Below are 15,131 nucleotides of genomic sequence, written 5' to 3' on the forward strand. Positions count from 1 at the left end.
GGGTATTAATATCCCCCCAGTAATAATTAATGTTACTGAAAGAACGTTTGCTCATTACTTTGAGAGAACCTTGCCAGAACGTTAGCAAAGACTATAGAATAACACCAGACGGACACGTCACTCAAATTGTTTTGAATGGGGAAAAGTGCAACGCTCAATATGGTCCCGCCTTCTAAGTTAGAGCCAATCGCCGATTGGTAAAGTCACTGTAGCTGCCGTTAGAAGCTCTGGTTCCTATAGAAATAGTCTGACTCGCACTTCAACTGTGCATGCGCATTAGCTTAATTCAGCCTGAAAAATGTGGTTTTCTGTCATGATTCGAGCGTTTAGAAACAAAATTTGAAGACAGTTGTTGTAAGATTTTATTGGTGATTTCAACTATGAAATTTTATCCTAAGCATGGCGAACAGTTTTGGAGAATTTGATGTTTTCCGATTCAAAGAGATAGGAGCTGCATTTGCGTGCCCGAGAGGCGTTTCAAAGATGGCCGCCGAGTGAAATGAGCTGGAAACTGAAACTTCAGTTTGAGACTGGAATACCAGTTAGCTGGGAAAAAACAGCTAAAAGACACTGAATCCAAATAGAGCACTCGTATAATAAAAGATGTGTCACTGCACTAAGGAATTCATTTAGTTCCCCACTATTGGTCAACCATCACTTGTAGTCTTTGTCTTGGTCATTATCTCTGAACACACTTAGAAGACTACATAGATGTGTTAACATAGACTGCAAGAGATTTGTTGTGGTCTTACTGGAATTTTTCTTCAAATACTTGATACTAGATATTTTATTATTTACAGTAGTTCCTGTTTTTACACATTAGTTAACCCCTGAAGTGTTCTTCAATCCTTCTCTCTCTCTCTCTCTCTCTCTCTCTCTCTCTCTCTTTCAGATGGACGGGCCGATGCGTGTGTTGGTGACGGGTGGCAGTGGACTGGTGGGACGAGCGATAGAGCGAGTGGTGAAAGAGGGTGAAGCGAGAGAAGGAGAAGAGTGGATATTCCTCTCATCCAAAGATGCCAATCTTGTGTAAGAAAACCCTCATCAGACATCACAACATGATGCAGTGAGATCCAGGCAGATGAGCAATGATTATGTCAGAGATCAAATTTTGAATAAGGAATAACAAATTGTATTAAATAAAATGTCAACTTATATAGACAACAAATGAATCAAGTCAATATTAAATTGTAATAGCAAAAAATAAATATAAATCTTATAGATCAATAGATTATAATAAAATTCAAAGTAGTGTATCTAACATATGAAGTTTGTGAAGATCAGAGTGTAGAGAAAGTCTTTTAAAACTAAACATGCTGTGCATATGTAACAGAGTAAGGGATTAGGGAAAGCAAAGAAGCGAAAGTATTAAAATTCTTTGTACTTCTCATGCAACCATTTAAAGGTAGGATAGGCAAAGTTTTTTATTATACACGTTTTTTTTATAAGAAGTGGTCTATATATTTAAAAAAAAAAACATATATCTTCTTTGGAAGTCTCAGGACCAAAACATTTTCCTCCAATTATTGCATTCAGCAATTGCAAGCCATGATGTTCTAGACGTGACGTACTGCGAGCTGTTCATGTCCTCAGCAAATGCATTTGCGCCTATTTATGCGCCCATGGGCCGCTGGTCTGAGAACGAGGTGTGTGCTCAGCTATTTTGAGGCAACTGAAATAGACTGGTAGCCTGGTTAAAACCAGACCCTTCTCAGTTGAAACTGAGTGAAGGGTCTGGGGAAGCTATGTAGACGAATCATTTCCAAAGGGGCGTCACCAACCGACGTAGCTCAGCTTGATTGACAGGTGATCTGACCAATCATATTTCGCCATCCGCCATTTTGTCCGACAAAGCAGTCAGGAGAGTAGATTAACATAGGAGGATTTGAACTTGAAAAACGGAGTGTAATGACGCCTTTCCGTGGTTAAAACAACATTCCTTAAGTTTGTTCATGTTTATTTGAGGCTATAAATTAACTAGAAGGAAGAGATTATCGGTTCACAAGAACAGCTTTAACTGATGCTCTACACAGCGATCTGTCACGGCACATTAAAGAGCAACAAAACGGTATTTATTGTTTAAATTTCTTTAAAAAAATTACCAAATTTGTAAGCTGAGACTTTGTTTAATATGTTTAATATCAAACGTAACCGAAAAGTAGCCTGCTCTGTCCTGTCTGTCAGCGTGTTGTCAGTCTCCTCTCTGCTCCGCAATGTATTTTTCACTGCGTGAGAACTCCTTCAGCGTCGCTGCGCTGTCGTCATCATGTAAATCCCTCCCCAAACGTTTCTGATTGGTGCCGCGATTTCAGCGGCACAGTAATGAGTTTGAATCATAGACTAGCTGTTTCTCAATGTCAAGGATACTTCCTTGCAGTGTTGCCAACTTAGCGCCTTTGTCGCTATTTTTAGCGACTTTTCAGACCCCGTCAGCGACAATTTTTCAAAAAAGCGACTAGCGACTAATGACTAATCTAGCTACTTTTTGAACAAACCTCAGTAACCTCCAAATGTTGCCAGCATGAGTCCTGCGAGCGCAAGATTTGCTTTCTCCTTGCCGTCACACACCTCTCTCTGCGTCTTCCCTGTTCTGTGAATGGCTGAGGGCAGCAGCTGCAGAACGGCAGCTAACAGACGTGAATGAGCAGTGTTGTTTCCACGGACGGACTTATCACTTATCTTTTGTTTTATAGTTAAAGAATTTAGTTTGACCATTTTATTTTCCTTTCTTTTCTTGTGCTTATTACTTGTATTACTCACTATCACAGTGCTTTAGTTCACCCAGTTCCCGAACTCTCTCAATTCAGATAATTTTACACATATAAAAAAAACAGTCATTCAATAGCTACTCGTTCTATTGTCTGACAAAAAAAAAAAAAAAAGGAAATGAGAACAGCTTTATTGGACATTCGGCTATAGCCTATATTATATTATATTATATTATATTATATTATATTATATTAAAATACAGTATGTGAGCATGATTTTAATGAGAAAAAACATTAGGCAGGCAGAACGCAAGTACGCCGCGATGACGTCATAAATATGCTAATTGACGTATTACGTCATCTAGCGACATTTAGCTACTTTTAGGGGAGGCGTTAGCTAATTTCCTTTGAAAATAGTTGGCAACACTGCTTCCTTGGCAGGACTGGTCCTTCCAAGTCACTTCCTTCAGAGGCTAGGCGAGGCTCCTCTTTAGCATTCTACTGTCTATGGTTTTTCAACGGCTTTGGAACAGGCTAGCAAGTGCACGTCAGTGCGTCATAACGTCAGTGAAAATGAAAAACAGAGCGTTGCTATGGACGCAGTTCTGTTCACTCAGGCAATATAATCGTTTTTAAATCAATAAACTCCTTTTTAATCATATTGATTATTTGACTGTCAAGTGTGTTTAAACAGTGCAGGTCAATTTGACCCATAACATGTAATTATTTTTTTAAAACAAATGTTTGGTAACATAAATATATTTACATTTGAAAGCATATGACCCGTTAACGCTCCGACTCAGCGTTAGTCCGTTAACGTCCAACATTTTTAATTTTTTGAACAAGATAGCAAAGCTGCGCGCATAGGATTGTGGGTGATTTGAGAGCGCGAAGAGCGCGAAGGCTACACATATGCATCCTTTCCTGTGTATGGGATATTTTTCGAACGAAGGACTGAGTCCTTGGTGGAAATTCCGAGGATCCTTGACATTGGAACAGTCCTTCGACGGATGTCGATGACGTAGCATCCTCGAAATTCTGGCTTCCGAGGATCCTTCCTTGACATTGAGAAACGCCTACTGTAAAAAATATGGACAAAGCGTCTGTGACGTCACCCATAAACTTTCTGAAGAACGGGTTTGAAGCCGTTTATGGGGGGTATGGGCGGCGCCATCTTGGAAAATCTTGGGAAATCCTAACCCCGCCCACCTTCTAACGCAGCGCGCGTCACCCCGCCCACCTTCACTCAGCTCGCATGCTACTCCGGTCATCTTTGTGTATATTTCAGGCAACGAAATATGTTATAAAACACCATACTAACTCTTTTCGTTTTCATTTAAAGAAATCTTAAACATTATAGCCACACAAATGTGGTTCAGGCAACGCATATTGATTACATTCAATTGCTCATAACGTTTGCCTATTTATGAAAAAAAAAAAAAAAAAAAAATTATATATATATATATATATATATATATATATATATATATATATATATATATATATATATATATATATATATAAAACACAAACCTGCCTCTTTTTATTTTAAATATAATATAAAAATATTAAACATTTTATGGTCCAGGCAATATGCATTTGTACTAAACAACAGATTTTGCAGTAAACAACATATCATCTTCGTTGTATTAAAATGACAAAACTCAACCCAGTCTCTTTTTGTTAAATTTCAGTTTTATCAATGTTAGCCATTATAAAAGTATAGCCTAAGTAAATATAGTATAAGAAGCTATACAAATAAAGCAAACAATTCATTCAAACATACAAAGTCAGCGCGAGTTTAACCATACATCGTGAAGTTAAATAGCTTATAAAGTTATGAAACTTCCCCTCAGCCAAAACGATTGCCCAGGGAAAAAAAATATAGATTCACAAGACCAAAAATCGCCCATTAGATATACACAAGATGAATTATATCTCCTGTTTAACCACTACAGAGACGCCAGAGTCCGCGGCATTGGCGGCAAACCTTAGAACGTCAAGCCGATGAAAGACTGCTCCAGGCGGGGTACATCGCGCCGAGCGCCCGGTCATCGCTGGATCAACTGGATAAAATTTTCATAAATCTTTAAATAAACCACAGATTTGAGCTTTAAACAACTACATTCTCGCCTGAAAAACTCTTAAAACTACATTTCATGATACAGAAACAGTAGTATTATATGTCAACTGTATTAAAAAATGGCGCTTCTTATGTTGTCATTCTCCGTGGCGCTGCCTTGTCAGCTGTCAATCAAGCTGTCAATCAAAGTTAACCACGCCCTTATTGTCATATATTTTTTAACTAAATACGATCTAAACTAACGAGTTAGAAAAAAATTCACCCCCCTCACAGTTGTCAGGCACTCGGAACCTATCGAAAAATACAATAAAAGTCCATGGGACCAACTTGTAAAAACATGAATTTATGCTGTGAAAACGGACATTTTAACATGGGGGCTATGGACATTTGCTCCCTTTTGGGACCTCGCCCTAGCGGATTTTAGATGTATTGCAGTTTTTCGCACTTCCGGGTAGGCTTCATTTTTCAGATCAGAATGTTGCCGCTTGGTTTGAATGGGCTCCTGAAGAGAAGTAGTCTGGGTTTTCCCAGGCTAATAGACTGAGCCATTGACCAACAAAAACCTGGTCTAAAGTGGAGCAGTATTTGTTTTGTTATTTAAAGAGCGTGTTAGTAATGTGCGCCTATAGTCTGCTTATTACACACACACAGCACAGCAGCACACAAACTAGCCAATTATTACAAATAAAAAGATTACAATGTAAAAGATTAATATTGTGTACATAAAGATATGGTGGAAACTGGCTTGTCCTGTTGATGTTTTAAATGCTCAAATGTAAGAGTTTTCATTTGTGTCAATTGCACGATAACTGTATTTACATGTGCCATTTCAGGAGCGCTGAAGAGACGAGATCAGTTTTCCAGAAGCATCGTCCGACACACGTCATTCATTTGGCCGCCATGGTGGGCGGGCTTTACAGAAACATGAGACAGAACCTGGACTTCTGGGTAATTATAACATTAAGTAGTATACGGTTGGAAATATCACTGTTGGATAATTGAACTGTACACTGACTGTATTGTTTTGTTGTTTTCAGAGAGATAATGTGCACATCAATGACAATGTGCTGTACATGTCTCAGGAGTTCGGGGTGGTGAAGGTTGTTTCTTGTCTGTCTACGTGTGTTTTTCCAGATAAAACCCCCTACCCGATAGATGAGACCATGGTAAATTCACACACACACACACACACACACACACACACACACACACACACACACACACACACACACACACACACACTTGTAACTAGGGGTTGAACCAGTGTGTTGTTCCTTCCACACTCCGCACAAACACTTTATATGCGCCGATATAAAATCATACATCCATCTAGGTTAACGTCAAAGCTAGCAAGCCATGTAAAGTGGCAACTATTTAAAGCGCTGTTTACATGTTACACCTGCGCTTTACTAGAATCACCCTCAGTGATTTGATTCTGGAACCAGGCCTGGTCTTATAGTGTTGATATTTAAAGATGATGGACAGGTTGTCAGTGCCATTTACTTTGATTAATAAATGCTGTAGAAGTATTGTTTATTGTTAGGCCGTGTTAATTTCAATAATTTACTACAAATACATTTACAAAACTTATGTTTGATTAATGCACTAAAGTAACTAACATGAATTAATTTTTTTATTTTTTTTTACAAATAACAATAAACAATGTAAAAATATTTCATATTGTTAGTTCAAGAAAGTTAGTTTAAATGGTAGCTTATTGTGAAGTGTTACTTATTAAATTTACATGACATGTTTCTAGGGTATATTAATAAACACACACACACATTTGTCCTGTAATGTTTTAATTAATAAATATATATATATATATATATATATATATATATATATATATATATATAGAATAGAAGAATAGAATGAGGCATTTATATAGCGCTTTCATATGTACTACTGTACACCCAAAGTGCTTTACAATCATATCAGGGGTCTCTCCTCAACCGCCACCAGTGTGCAGCATCCACTTGGATGATGCGACGGCAGCCACAGAACAACGGCGCCAGTGCGCTCACCACACACCAGCTATAGGTGGAGAGAGGAGAGAGAGTGATAGAGCCAATTCAATGCAAGGGGATTATTAGGAGGCCATGATTGGTAAGGGCCAATGTGTGGAATGTGGCCAGGACACCGGGGTAACACCCCTACTCTTTACGAGAAATGCCATGGGATTTTTAATGACCACAGAGAGTCAGGACCTCGGTTTTACGTCTCATCCGAAGGACGGTGCTCTTTGACAGTATAGTGTCCCCGTCACTACACTGGGGCGTTAGGACCCACACAGACCAGAGGGTGAGCACCCCCTGCTGGCCTCACTAACACCTCTTCCAGCAGCAACCTGGTTTTTCTCAGGAGGTCTCCCATCCAGGTACTAACCAGGCTCAGCCCTGCTTAGCTTCAGTGGGCAACCAGTCTTGGGCTACAGGGTGATATGGCTGCTGTCATATATACAGTATATATACATACAGTGAGGAAAATAAGTATTTGAACACCCTGCTATTTTGCAAGTTCTCCCACTTAGAAATCATTGAGGGGTTTGAAATTGTCATCGTAGGTGCATGTCCACTGTGAGAGACATAATCTAAAAAATCCAGAAATCACAATGTATGATTTTTTAACTATTTATTTTTTATGATACAGCTGCAAATAAGTATTTGAACACCTGAGAAAATCAATGTTAATATTTGGTACAGTAGCCTTTGTTTGCAATTACAGAGGTCAAATGTTTCCTGTAGTTTTTCACCAGGTTTGCACACACTGCAGGAGGGATTTTGGCCCACTCCTCCACACAGATCTTCTCTAGATCAGTCAGGTTTCTGGGCTGTCGCTGAGAAACACGGAGTTTGAGCTCCCTCCAAAGATTCTCTATTGGGTTTAGGTCTGGAGACTGGCTAGGCCACGCCAGAACCTTGATATGCTTCTTACAGAGCCACTCCTTGGTTATCCTGGCTGTGTGCTTCGGGTCATTGTCATGTTGGAAGACCCAGCCTCGACCCATATTCAATGCTCTAACTGAGGGAAGGAGGTTGTTCCCCAAAATCTCGCAATACACGGCCCCGGTCATCCTCTCCTTAATACAGTGCAGTCGCCCTGTCCCATGTGCAGAAAAACACCCCCAAAGCATGATGCTACCACCCCCATGCTTCACAGTAGGGATGGTGTTCTTGGGATGGTACTCATCATTCTTCTTCCTCCAAACACGTTTAGTGGAATTATGACCAAAAAGTTCTATTTTGGTCTCATCTGACCACATGACTTTCTCCCATGACTCCTCTGGATCATCCATATGGTCATTGGCCAACTTAAGACGGGCCTTGACATGTGCTGGTTTAAGCAGGGGAACCTTCCGTGCCATGCATGATTTTCAAACCATGACGTCTTAGTGTATTACCAACAGTAACCTTGGAAACGGTGGTCCCAGCTCTCTTCAGGTCATTGACCAGCTCCTCCCGTGTAGTTCTGGGCTGATTTCTCACTTTCTTGGGATCATTGAGACCCCACGAGGTGAGATCTTGCATGGAGCCCCAGTCCGAGGGAGATTGACAGTCATGTTTAGCTTCTTCCATTTTCTAATGATTGCTCCAGCAGTGGACCTTTTTTCACCAAGCTGCTTTTTTTAGATTATGTCTCTCACAGTGGACATGCACCTACGATGACAATTTCAAGTGGGAGAACTTGCAAAATAGCAGGGTGTTCAAATACTTATTTTCCTCACTGTATATATATATATATATATATATATTATATTTATACATATATTCATATTTATACATTTCATTTAAAATTTCAATACATTTTCATGCATCAGTCAATAATGTTTATTTTTGTAATTAAGTTCAGCACTATTTTACTTTGAGTGTTATGTTGTGATTCAGAAGGTGCTGCATGTTATTTTTTGACTGTACTAAAGCATACAAATACCATATTATGTTTGCAGAGATTTACATGCTAAGTTCACACACTCATTGCTCTGAAAAACACTTCTACAGCCAGTTATTTTACTCAATAGTATTTTGACAACCTGGATTGCCAGTTAGCAGAAAACACAGCGTATTGCAGCCATGAAAGCCAGCAAATGAACTGGGTCAGAGATTGCAGATTCTACCCAACCTAAAAAGCCTTGGCATCCATCTAAAAATGGGAGCATATTAAAACATGGATAAATCAACTACGTGAGTCTCCCCGCCTTCCATTGTGGATTGCGCATGCTCCTGTTGCATGTCCTCGAGTGAGTAAATGTGGCCTGCAGTATCCAGTTCAACCGCTAGCTGTTAATATCACATACTGCACCTTTAAAAACTGCTTTTGTCGTTTACTCCTTCCTCCTGCGTTTTCATTAGTCACCCAACCATGACAACACTTTAATAAGCAGATGTTGGGTACGTTCTCCTTTGAAAAAACATCACAAGATGTTCTTCTTGATATTGTGATATTCATTAATTCAACTCAAATTTCCTCCACAGTAAATAAAGACTAAACTGTAAAAACGACCTTTGGGTTTTTGATGTCAGAAACTCGAAAGCATTAATTGAATTTATTTATATAATATTTGCGCCAAAATGTATATGTCAGAAATACCTGTTGGGTGTTTGTCCCGTCCCATCATGGTGAGAAATACTGATTAAAAAAGCATGAATGTGAGTGATTTAAGCCAGTGTCTGATTGGTTTCATGAGTCTGTTTGCATTAATTGTGTTTCAGTAACTTCTACAGACGTATTTCTCTCTTTCTGTCTCTGTCAGATGCACAACGGTGCCCCACATGAGTCTAATTACGGTTATGCCTACGCCAAACGCATGATTGATGTCCACAACAGGTGAGATTTGATCTCTTAGTGTCAAACTTAATTGGTTCTTGAATGGGTGTATCTCAGATCACATGTCTATTATGAAATTTTGATTTATGAAAAGAAAAAAAGCCTACTTTTAAACCCATCGGGTCTTAGGCTGTTTGTTTACAGTGAGAGTGGCGATGAGGTCATGATGAGGTCATGATGAGGTCACATCATGACCACAAAAGTTTCCCCCGGAGGTTTGTCAATGACTTCGATATCATAAAAGCATGATCCTGCTGTTGCAGTCATCTCATGTCCATGTCTCATTCTTCACCTACAAACAGTACATCATAAAATTTGGATTACATACATTAATTTCTTATTCAAACAAAATCCTGTCATCCAGCCATCTCCTCCCTTCCTCTTTCATCCTCATCCTTTTCACTAAAAATGTGTTTTAAGTAGACAGATTGGTTCTTGAATGGGTGTATCTCAGATCACATGTCTATTATGAAATTTTGATTTATGAAACAAATAAATAAATCGTATTCATGACTCACGGGTCATTGACTTTGATTTCAGTAAAAGCAAGACCTTGCTGTTCTCATAGACTCTCTAAGTCCAAACAGCGACTTTTTTTTGTTTTGTTTTTTGGCTGGGCAGTGTACATACACTGACTGAATAATGAATACTTTTGAGACTGCAGAAGTCATTACAAGTTGCATTTTCAGTTGAATTTGGGGAAACCACTTGAAACATTTGTTGTGTTGAGCTATTTCAAGTACTTGTTTGATTTGTTCATTGCAAACAGCTGAAAGTCTGTAAATCTTGCCAATAAACCTGATTTGCAACAGGGGTTTAACAATAACTGTATCATTAGAAGGTTTATATAACAAAATATTGCTTATTCGCAATTTAAACGATTGTATACAACAAAGTTGTTATTTGAGTGTTGGTTATTATATCTGAAAATATATAGCAGTTGATTTTAATAGTTTTGGCTCTATTGTTATTTTTAACATTATATAATGTACAAGCCTGATCTAGCTAATCAAGTTCTTCAGGATTACTAGAATCTTCCAGGCAGGAGTTTTGGTGCTGGTGTTTTAAACTCTGCAGGACAGTGGCCCTCCAGGACTGGAGTCTGACATGTGCTAACATGAAATGTTTCCAAATACAGTATTTTAAGTGTGTGTGTGTGTGTTTCCGTGTCCATTAGGGCGTGTTTTCAGCAGTACGGTCTGCGATACACAGCTGTTATCCCTACCAACATATTTGGACCACATGACAACTTCAACATTGAGGACTGCCACGTGATGCCGGGGTTGGTACACAAGACGTACCTGGCAAAGAGTGAGACATGTTTAACTTTCTCAAGTCACAGTCACATTCAGAGTGTCCCACATGTTGGTAAACTTGCGTGTGTGTGTTTTGTAGAGGAAGGTAAACCTCTGCAGGTCTGGGGTTCAGGTCGCGCCCTGCGTCAGTTCATCTATTCTGTGGATCTGGCTCGTCTGTTTGTGTGGGTTTTGAGGGAGTATGACGAGGTGGAGCCCATCATTGCGTCAGGTACTCGACCCGTGTTTGACATCACACATGTTAGATTGCTTCATCAGAGCTCAATGGCTGATCCGATATCAAGATCATGTCTCTCTTGATTTCCTTTGCCTTTGTTTCTTCTCTCTAGTCGGAGAGGAGGATGAGTTGACCATAAAGGACGCTGTGGACGCTGTGGTTGAAGGGTTTGGGTTTAAAGGTGAAGTGATTGTATCCTTTCACATATAAACATTGTCTGCAGTTATTTTTTACAGCTGACAGAACTGCTATCTTTGTTCTGTGGAACTCAAAATAAGATATTTTGTTCTTGAGCTGTTGAGCTTTAAACCCTTTAACCCTTAACTAACCGCTCTCAGTATGACACTAGTAAATCAGACGGCCAGATCAAGAAAACCGCCAGTAACGCCAAACTACGCAAATACCTGCCAGACTTCAAGTTCACACCGTTCAAAGCAGGTGATCAATCTTCACTTCTCGCTTCAGCAATTACTAAATGTTATTTCAATAGTAGTCAAAAGTAGAGACCAAAACAAGAACAAGAACCTTTATAAGTGCTTTTCTTTTACAGCCGTCAAGGAGACGTGCGATTGGTTAGCGGCCAATTATGACATCATCCGTAAATGAAGATCTTCACATCTCATTGGTGGTGGGGGGGGCATCTTAATGCTGGAAACCAATGATTTATCAAACACCTTTCAAACAACCATTCATTTTCACAAAAATGAAATCAGTAAACACTTCCAGGGCGCTTTTCATATTTATTCAAAGTGTTTTGTTTAGATTTTTTTTGTGGGCTGTGTTTGCTGCTCTACATTTTCTTCAGTTTCTTTTGGCATTTTTATTAATCTGTCTGTCAGTCACACACACACTTAAAATACTGTATTTGGAAACATTTCAGGTACATATCTTTTTTTCTTAAAACACCTGCCTGGACGTTTCTAGTAATCCTGAAGAACTTGATTAGCTGGATCAGGCGTGTTTAATTAGGGTTGAAGCTAAACACTGCAGGGCTCTGTGGCCTTCCGGAAACTTGGTGAACTATACACGAAACCCTCTCTCTGGGTAGGCCTACTGTACATTATATAATGTTGAAATTAACAGTAGAGCCGTTGTTGTATATTTTATGTATGTTCTGGGTTTGTTGTGTCTAATGATCTGTACTGTGAATTTCTATAATACTCAAATTTTAAATTATGTTGTTTAATGTCTTTTTTTATATACAGAATTTTTTGAATATTTTAAGGTTCCCAAATTCATACATGTCTAGAAAATCAGCAGTTTTCATTTCATTCCCAGCAGCATTATACATTTTTCTTGTGGAAAAGTTCAAGATACTTTCATCCAAATCCAAGTCATGAAGCGAAGTTAGATTTACAAATATAAAGCAGGAGACTCTAAAATACATTTAAAAAATAATAAAAAAATTTTAGCGACCACACTTTTGTGTCTTTTCATTTTCTTTGTTTTTGTTATTAATTTATCGTCATTAAGCGAATAGGGTTGGTCTCATTAGAATTTTAGCAATTATAATTCTTACCTATTCCCAGTTTTGATTCCAGTTTGGTAAAGTGAGTAATTTTCCTTTTCTTTTGTTCTTTGGTTAACATTAATGACACAGATTGCAGCAGGATTATTAGGCTGCTGTCACTTTAAGACTATACATTATGAGGTAAATCCAGCCCATATACTGTAACCAAACCTATACTGTGTTTACGAGGATAGCTTGACGTGATTTTGAGTATATTTGTCATTTCAAATACAAGACAACGCGAAAGAGAACTAAATTCATTATTTGCCCACTATCTGAGAGGCTGCATTTTGTGCGCGCTTTGGATGTGTTCAGTTCTCTTTCGCGTCTTCTTGCGCTTGAATGATCACATTAAACTCCTTCCTCTTTCTGCCTCCTGGCTGATATAAGACAGGTCATGACAGTTTGCAATGACAAAATAAGGTAATGTGTGGCCTGGATGCCAGCCGAACTTAGCCCCGCCCACAACACTTTTAGGTCGGGAAGTTCGGTCTGGACTTGACAAGGGGGTAATCCATCAGCCGGAAACCGAAGCTTCCCCGGGCGCCGCCATTGATTAGCGGACCATCACCTGCTGTTAGCATTCCATTGACTCCCATTCATTTTGGCGTCACTTTGACAGCGAATAACTTTACATCTGAGGCGTTTAAAGACTCCATGGTTTATTTCTAAAGAAACACGAAAATGTATAAAAAGCTCCATTACCTTGTATCTTACGTTATGGCCCCGTAGAAGCAGTTTTTGTAAAAATAGGCTAACGATTGCGTCATAACCATGCGACTCTCTGTCGCACAGTAGAGAGATTACCGTATGGACAGGAGGAGAAGCTCGCGGGCGATCGGGGGGACGTGGAGGCAAAATGACAAAATAATTAATCAGAATACCTAGCAAAAGTGTCTCCTGCTCCAGCTCATGGACAGCTCCTCCTCACGCTCTCCGTCTCTGCAAGATTCGGAAGGGAATAATTCAGATTTCTCTTGGCACCGCTACTAGAAGACAGACGGGTTGCTCACGTCACATCTATGTCATCAAGCTCAGTGTGAGTCTGCGCAGTCGCTCAGCCATCAGGCTTCTAATTGACTTCACTTCTGAATCCAATGGGGTCGCTGTGTCCATTTCTTTTACTGTCTATGGGACTTGATCCATTGTGGAGCTCGGACCAATCAAATTGTCAGGGCAGGCTTTATACGATGATGGACAGATGATCAACAGTAACGTAATCATCCACGCCACCAAAGAGCGCTTGGGTTGAATTCGTTTACAACAAAGATGGCTGCCACTGGAGAATTGAGATTTCACACTTTCAAATAAGTCAGATAGAATAAATGCATATTTGGCGTGCTGTCCGAGGAGAGGCTCCAGGATCGGTATTCAGCCTGAACCCAGAGTACTCCCCCTGTATTCCTGGCTGTGGAAGAACAAGCCGAGAGTGAGTGGAGGGATGCTGGAAACTCAAGGAATGTTGGGTGAGTTGACAGAGTGAATAAATATATGCTTCCTCTCATGCTGATTGGGCAGACATGGTAATTGTTTGATGACAAGTTGATTGGATTGATTATTTGAATGAGCTCCTCCCGAACTTTGTTGTGCAGATTCCGCCATCGCGTCTGTTATAGAAGATATCGACAGCGCATTGATTTTAAAAGAGGAACAGAGAACCGCGATCAAGGCATTTGTCGATCGGAAACATGAATGAAGAACATACGTCACTTACTCCGTTGCTCTGATTGGTTGTAGGTCTATCCAATTGAGTGCAGAGGCATTTTCCTTCCTGGTTCGGTTGAAACACGCCTCATAATCACAGCCCAATGGAGCAGAGACTCACATTCTGACTGGAATCTGAGTATGACGACGTCAGGCTAAAGGTAATGTTAACTGATAGCACAACATTTACTGTGGTAAGAGACACTGATTCTGCAGTGCCTTGAGTTTCCTGTACATGAACAACAACCACTGCTTTTCATCCCTAACCCCTGTCATGCAGCCACAGCTTGTTTTTTTTTTGCATATCAGAAGACTTCTTTCATTTTGCATAGACCTCACTTGACCGCATTAAGGGTTCTTGGACAGAATCCAGAGTTTAACTGTAAGATCAGGGCACAGGCAAAAACATGCTCCTCATTAACATGGTTTTATGGTTTCTATAATAACAAAAACATTATTAAGAATATACCTAAATATGGTATTTGTAATGAAAAAACTTAAACGCATTGGGAGAGAAAACATCTAAAAGTGACTTCTACAGTGTTAGTGCGTGTTAAATCTTTTCAGGGTGGTGCTGTGTGGATTGAAAAGCTTTTAATTACCATTTTGTAGTCTAGAGTTTACCCAAAGACTATAGGTATATCTCAATTCGCCAGAGTGAATGTTTTCTCTCGCATTTGTCGCCTGGTGGGTGTTAAAAAGAAATTGGCTTCTATGATGGATCAGACAGAGGCTTACTAAATAATGTTTATATCTTAATGTCATA

General features: G+C 39.5%; 1 protein-coding gene across 1 annotated transcript; it reads left to right on the forward strand.

The window, feature by feature from the left end:
• Positions 1 to 1,906: 1,906 nt before the first annotated feature.
• LOC308698061 (GDP-L-fucose synthase-like) lies at positions 1,907 to 12,394 on the forward strand. Its single transcript, XM_081377901.1, has 9 exons — positions 1,907 to 2,068; positions 5,625 to 5,739; positions 5,829 to 5,957; positions 9,545 to 9,618; positions 10,796 to 10,929; positions 11,014 to 11,145; positions 11,264 to 11,343; positions 11,490 to 11,589; positions 11,702 to 12,394. Exons 2-9 carry the CDS (start codon positions 5,692 to 5,694, stop codon positions 11,755 to 11,757), a joined length of 753 nt encoding a protein of 250 aa, XP_081234027.1. The 5' UTR covers positions 1,907 to 2,068; positions 5,625 to 5,691; the 3' UTR covers positions 11,758 to 12,394.
• Positions 12,395 to 15,131: the final 2,737 nt, after the last annotated feature.

This window comes from Scardinius erythrophthalmus (assembly GCF_964197995.2).
Source record: "Scardinius erythrophthalmus genome assembly, chromosome: 11".
Classification (NCBI taxonomy): Eukaryota; Metazoa; Chordata; class Actinopteri; order Cypriniformes; family Leuciscidae; genus Scardinius; species Scardinius erythrophthalmus.

Bases quoted from the DNA above. Each gene is read 5' to 3' on its own strand.
- LOC308698061 (XM_081377901.1), top strand. From the start codon at position 5,692: ATGGTGGGCGGGCTTTACAGAAACATGAGACAGAACCTGGACTTCTGG. The intron at 5,740-5,828 runs GTAATTATAACA...TGTTGTTTTCAG, and splicing joins GACAGAACCTGGACTTCTGG to AGAGATAATGTGCACATCAA. The intron at 10,930-11,013 runs GTGAGACATGTT...TGTGTTTTGTAG, and splicing joins CAAGACGTACCTGGCAAAGA to AGGAAGGTAAACCTCTGCAG.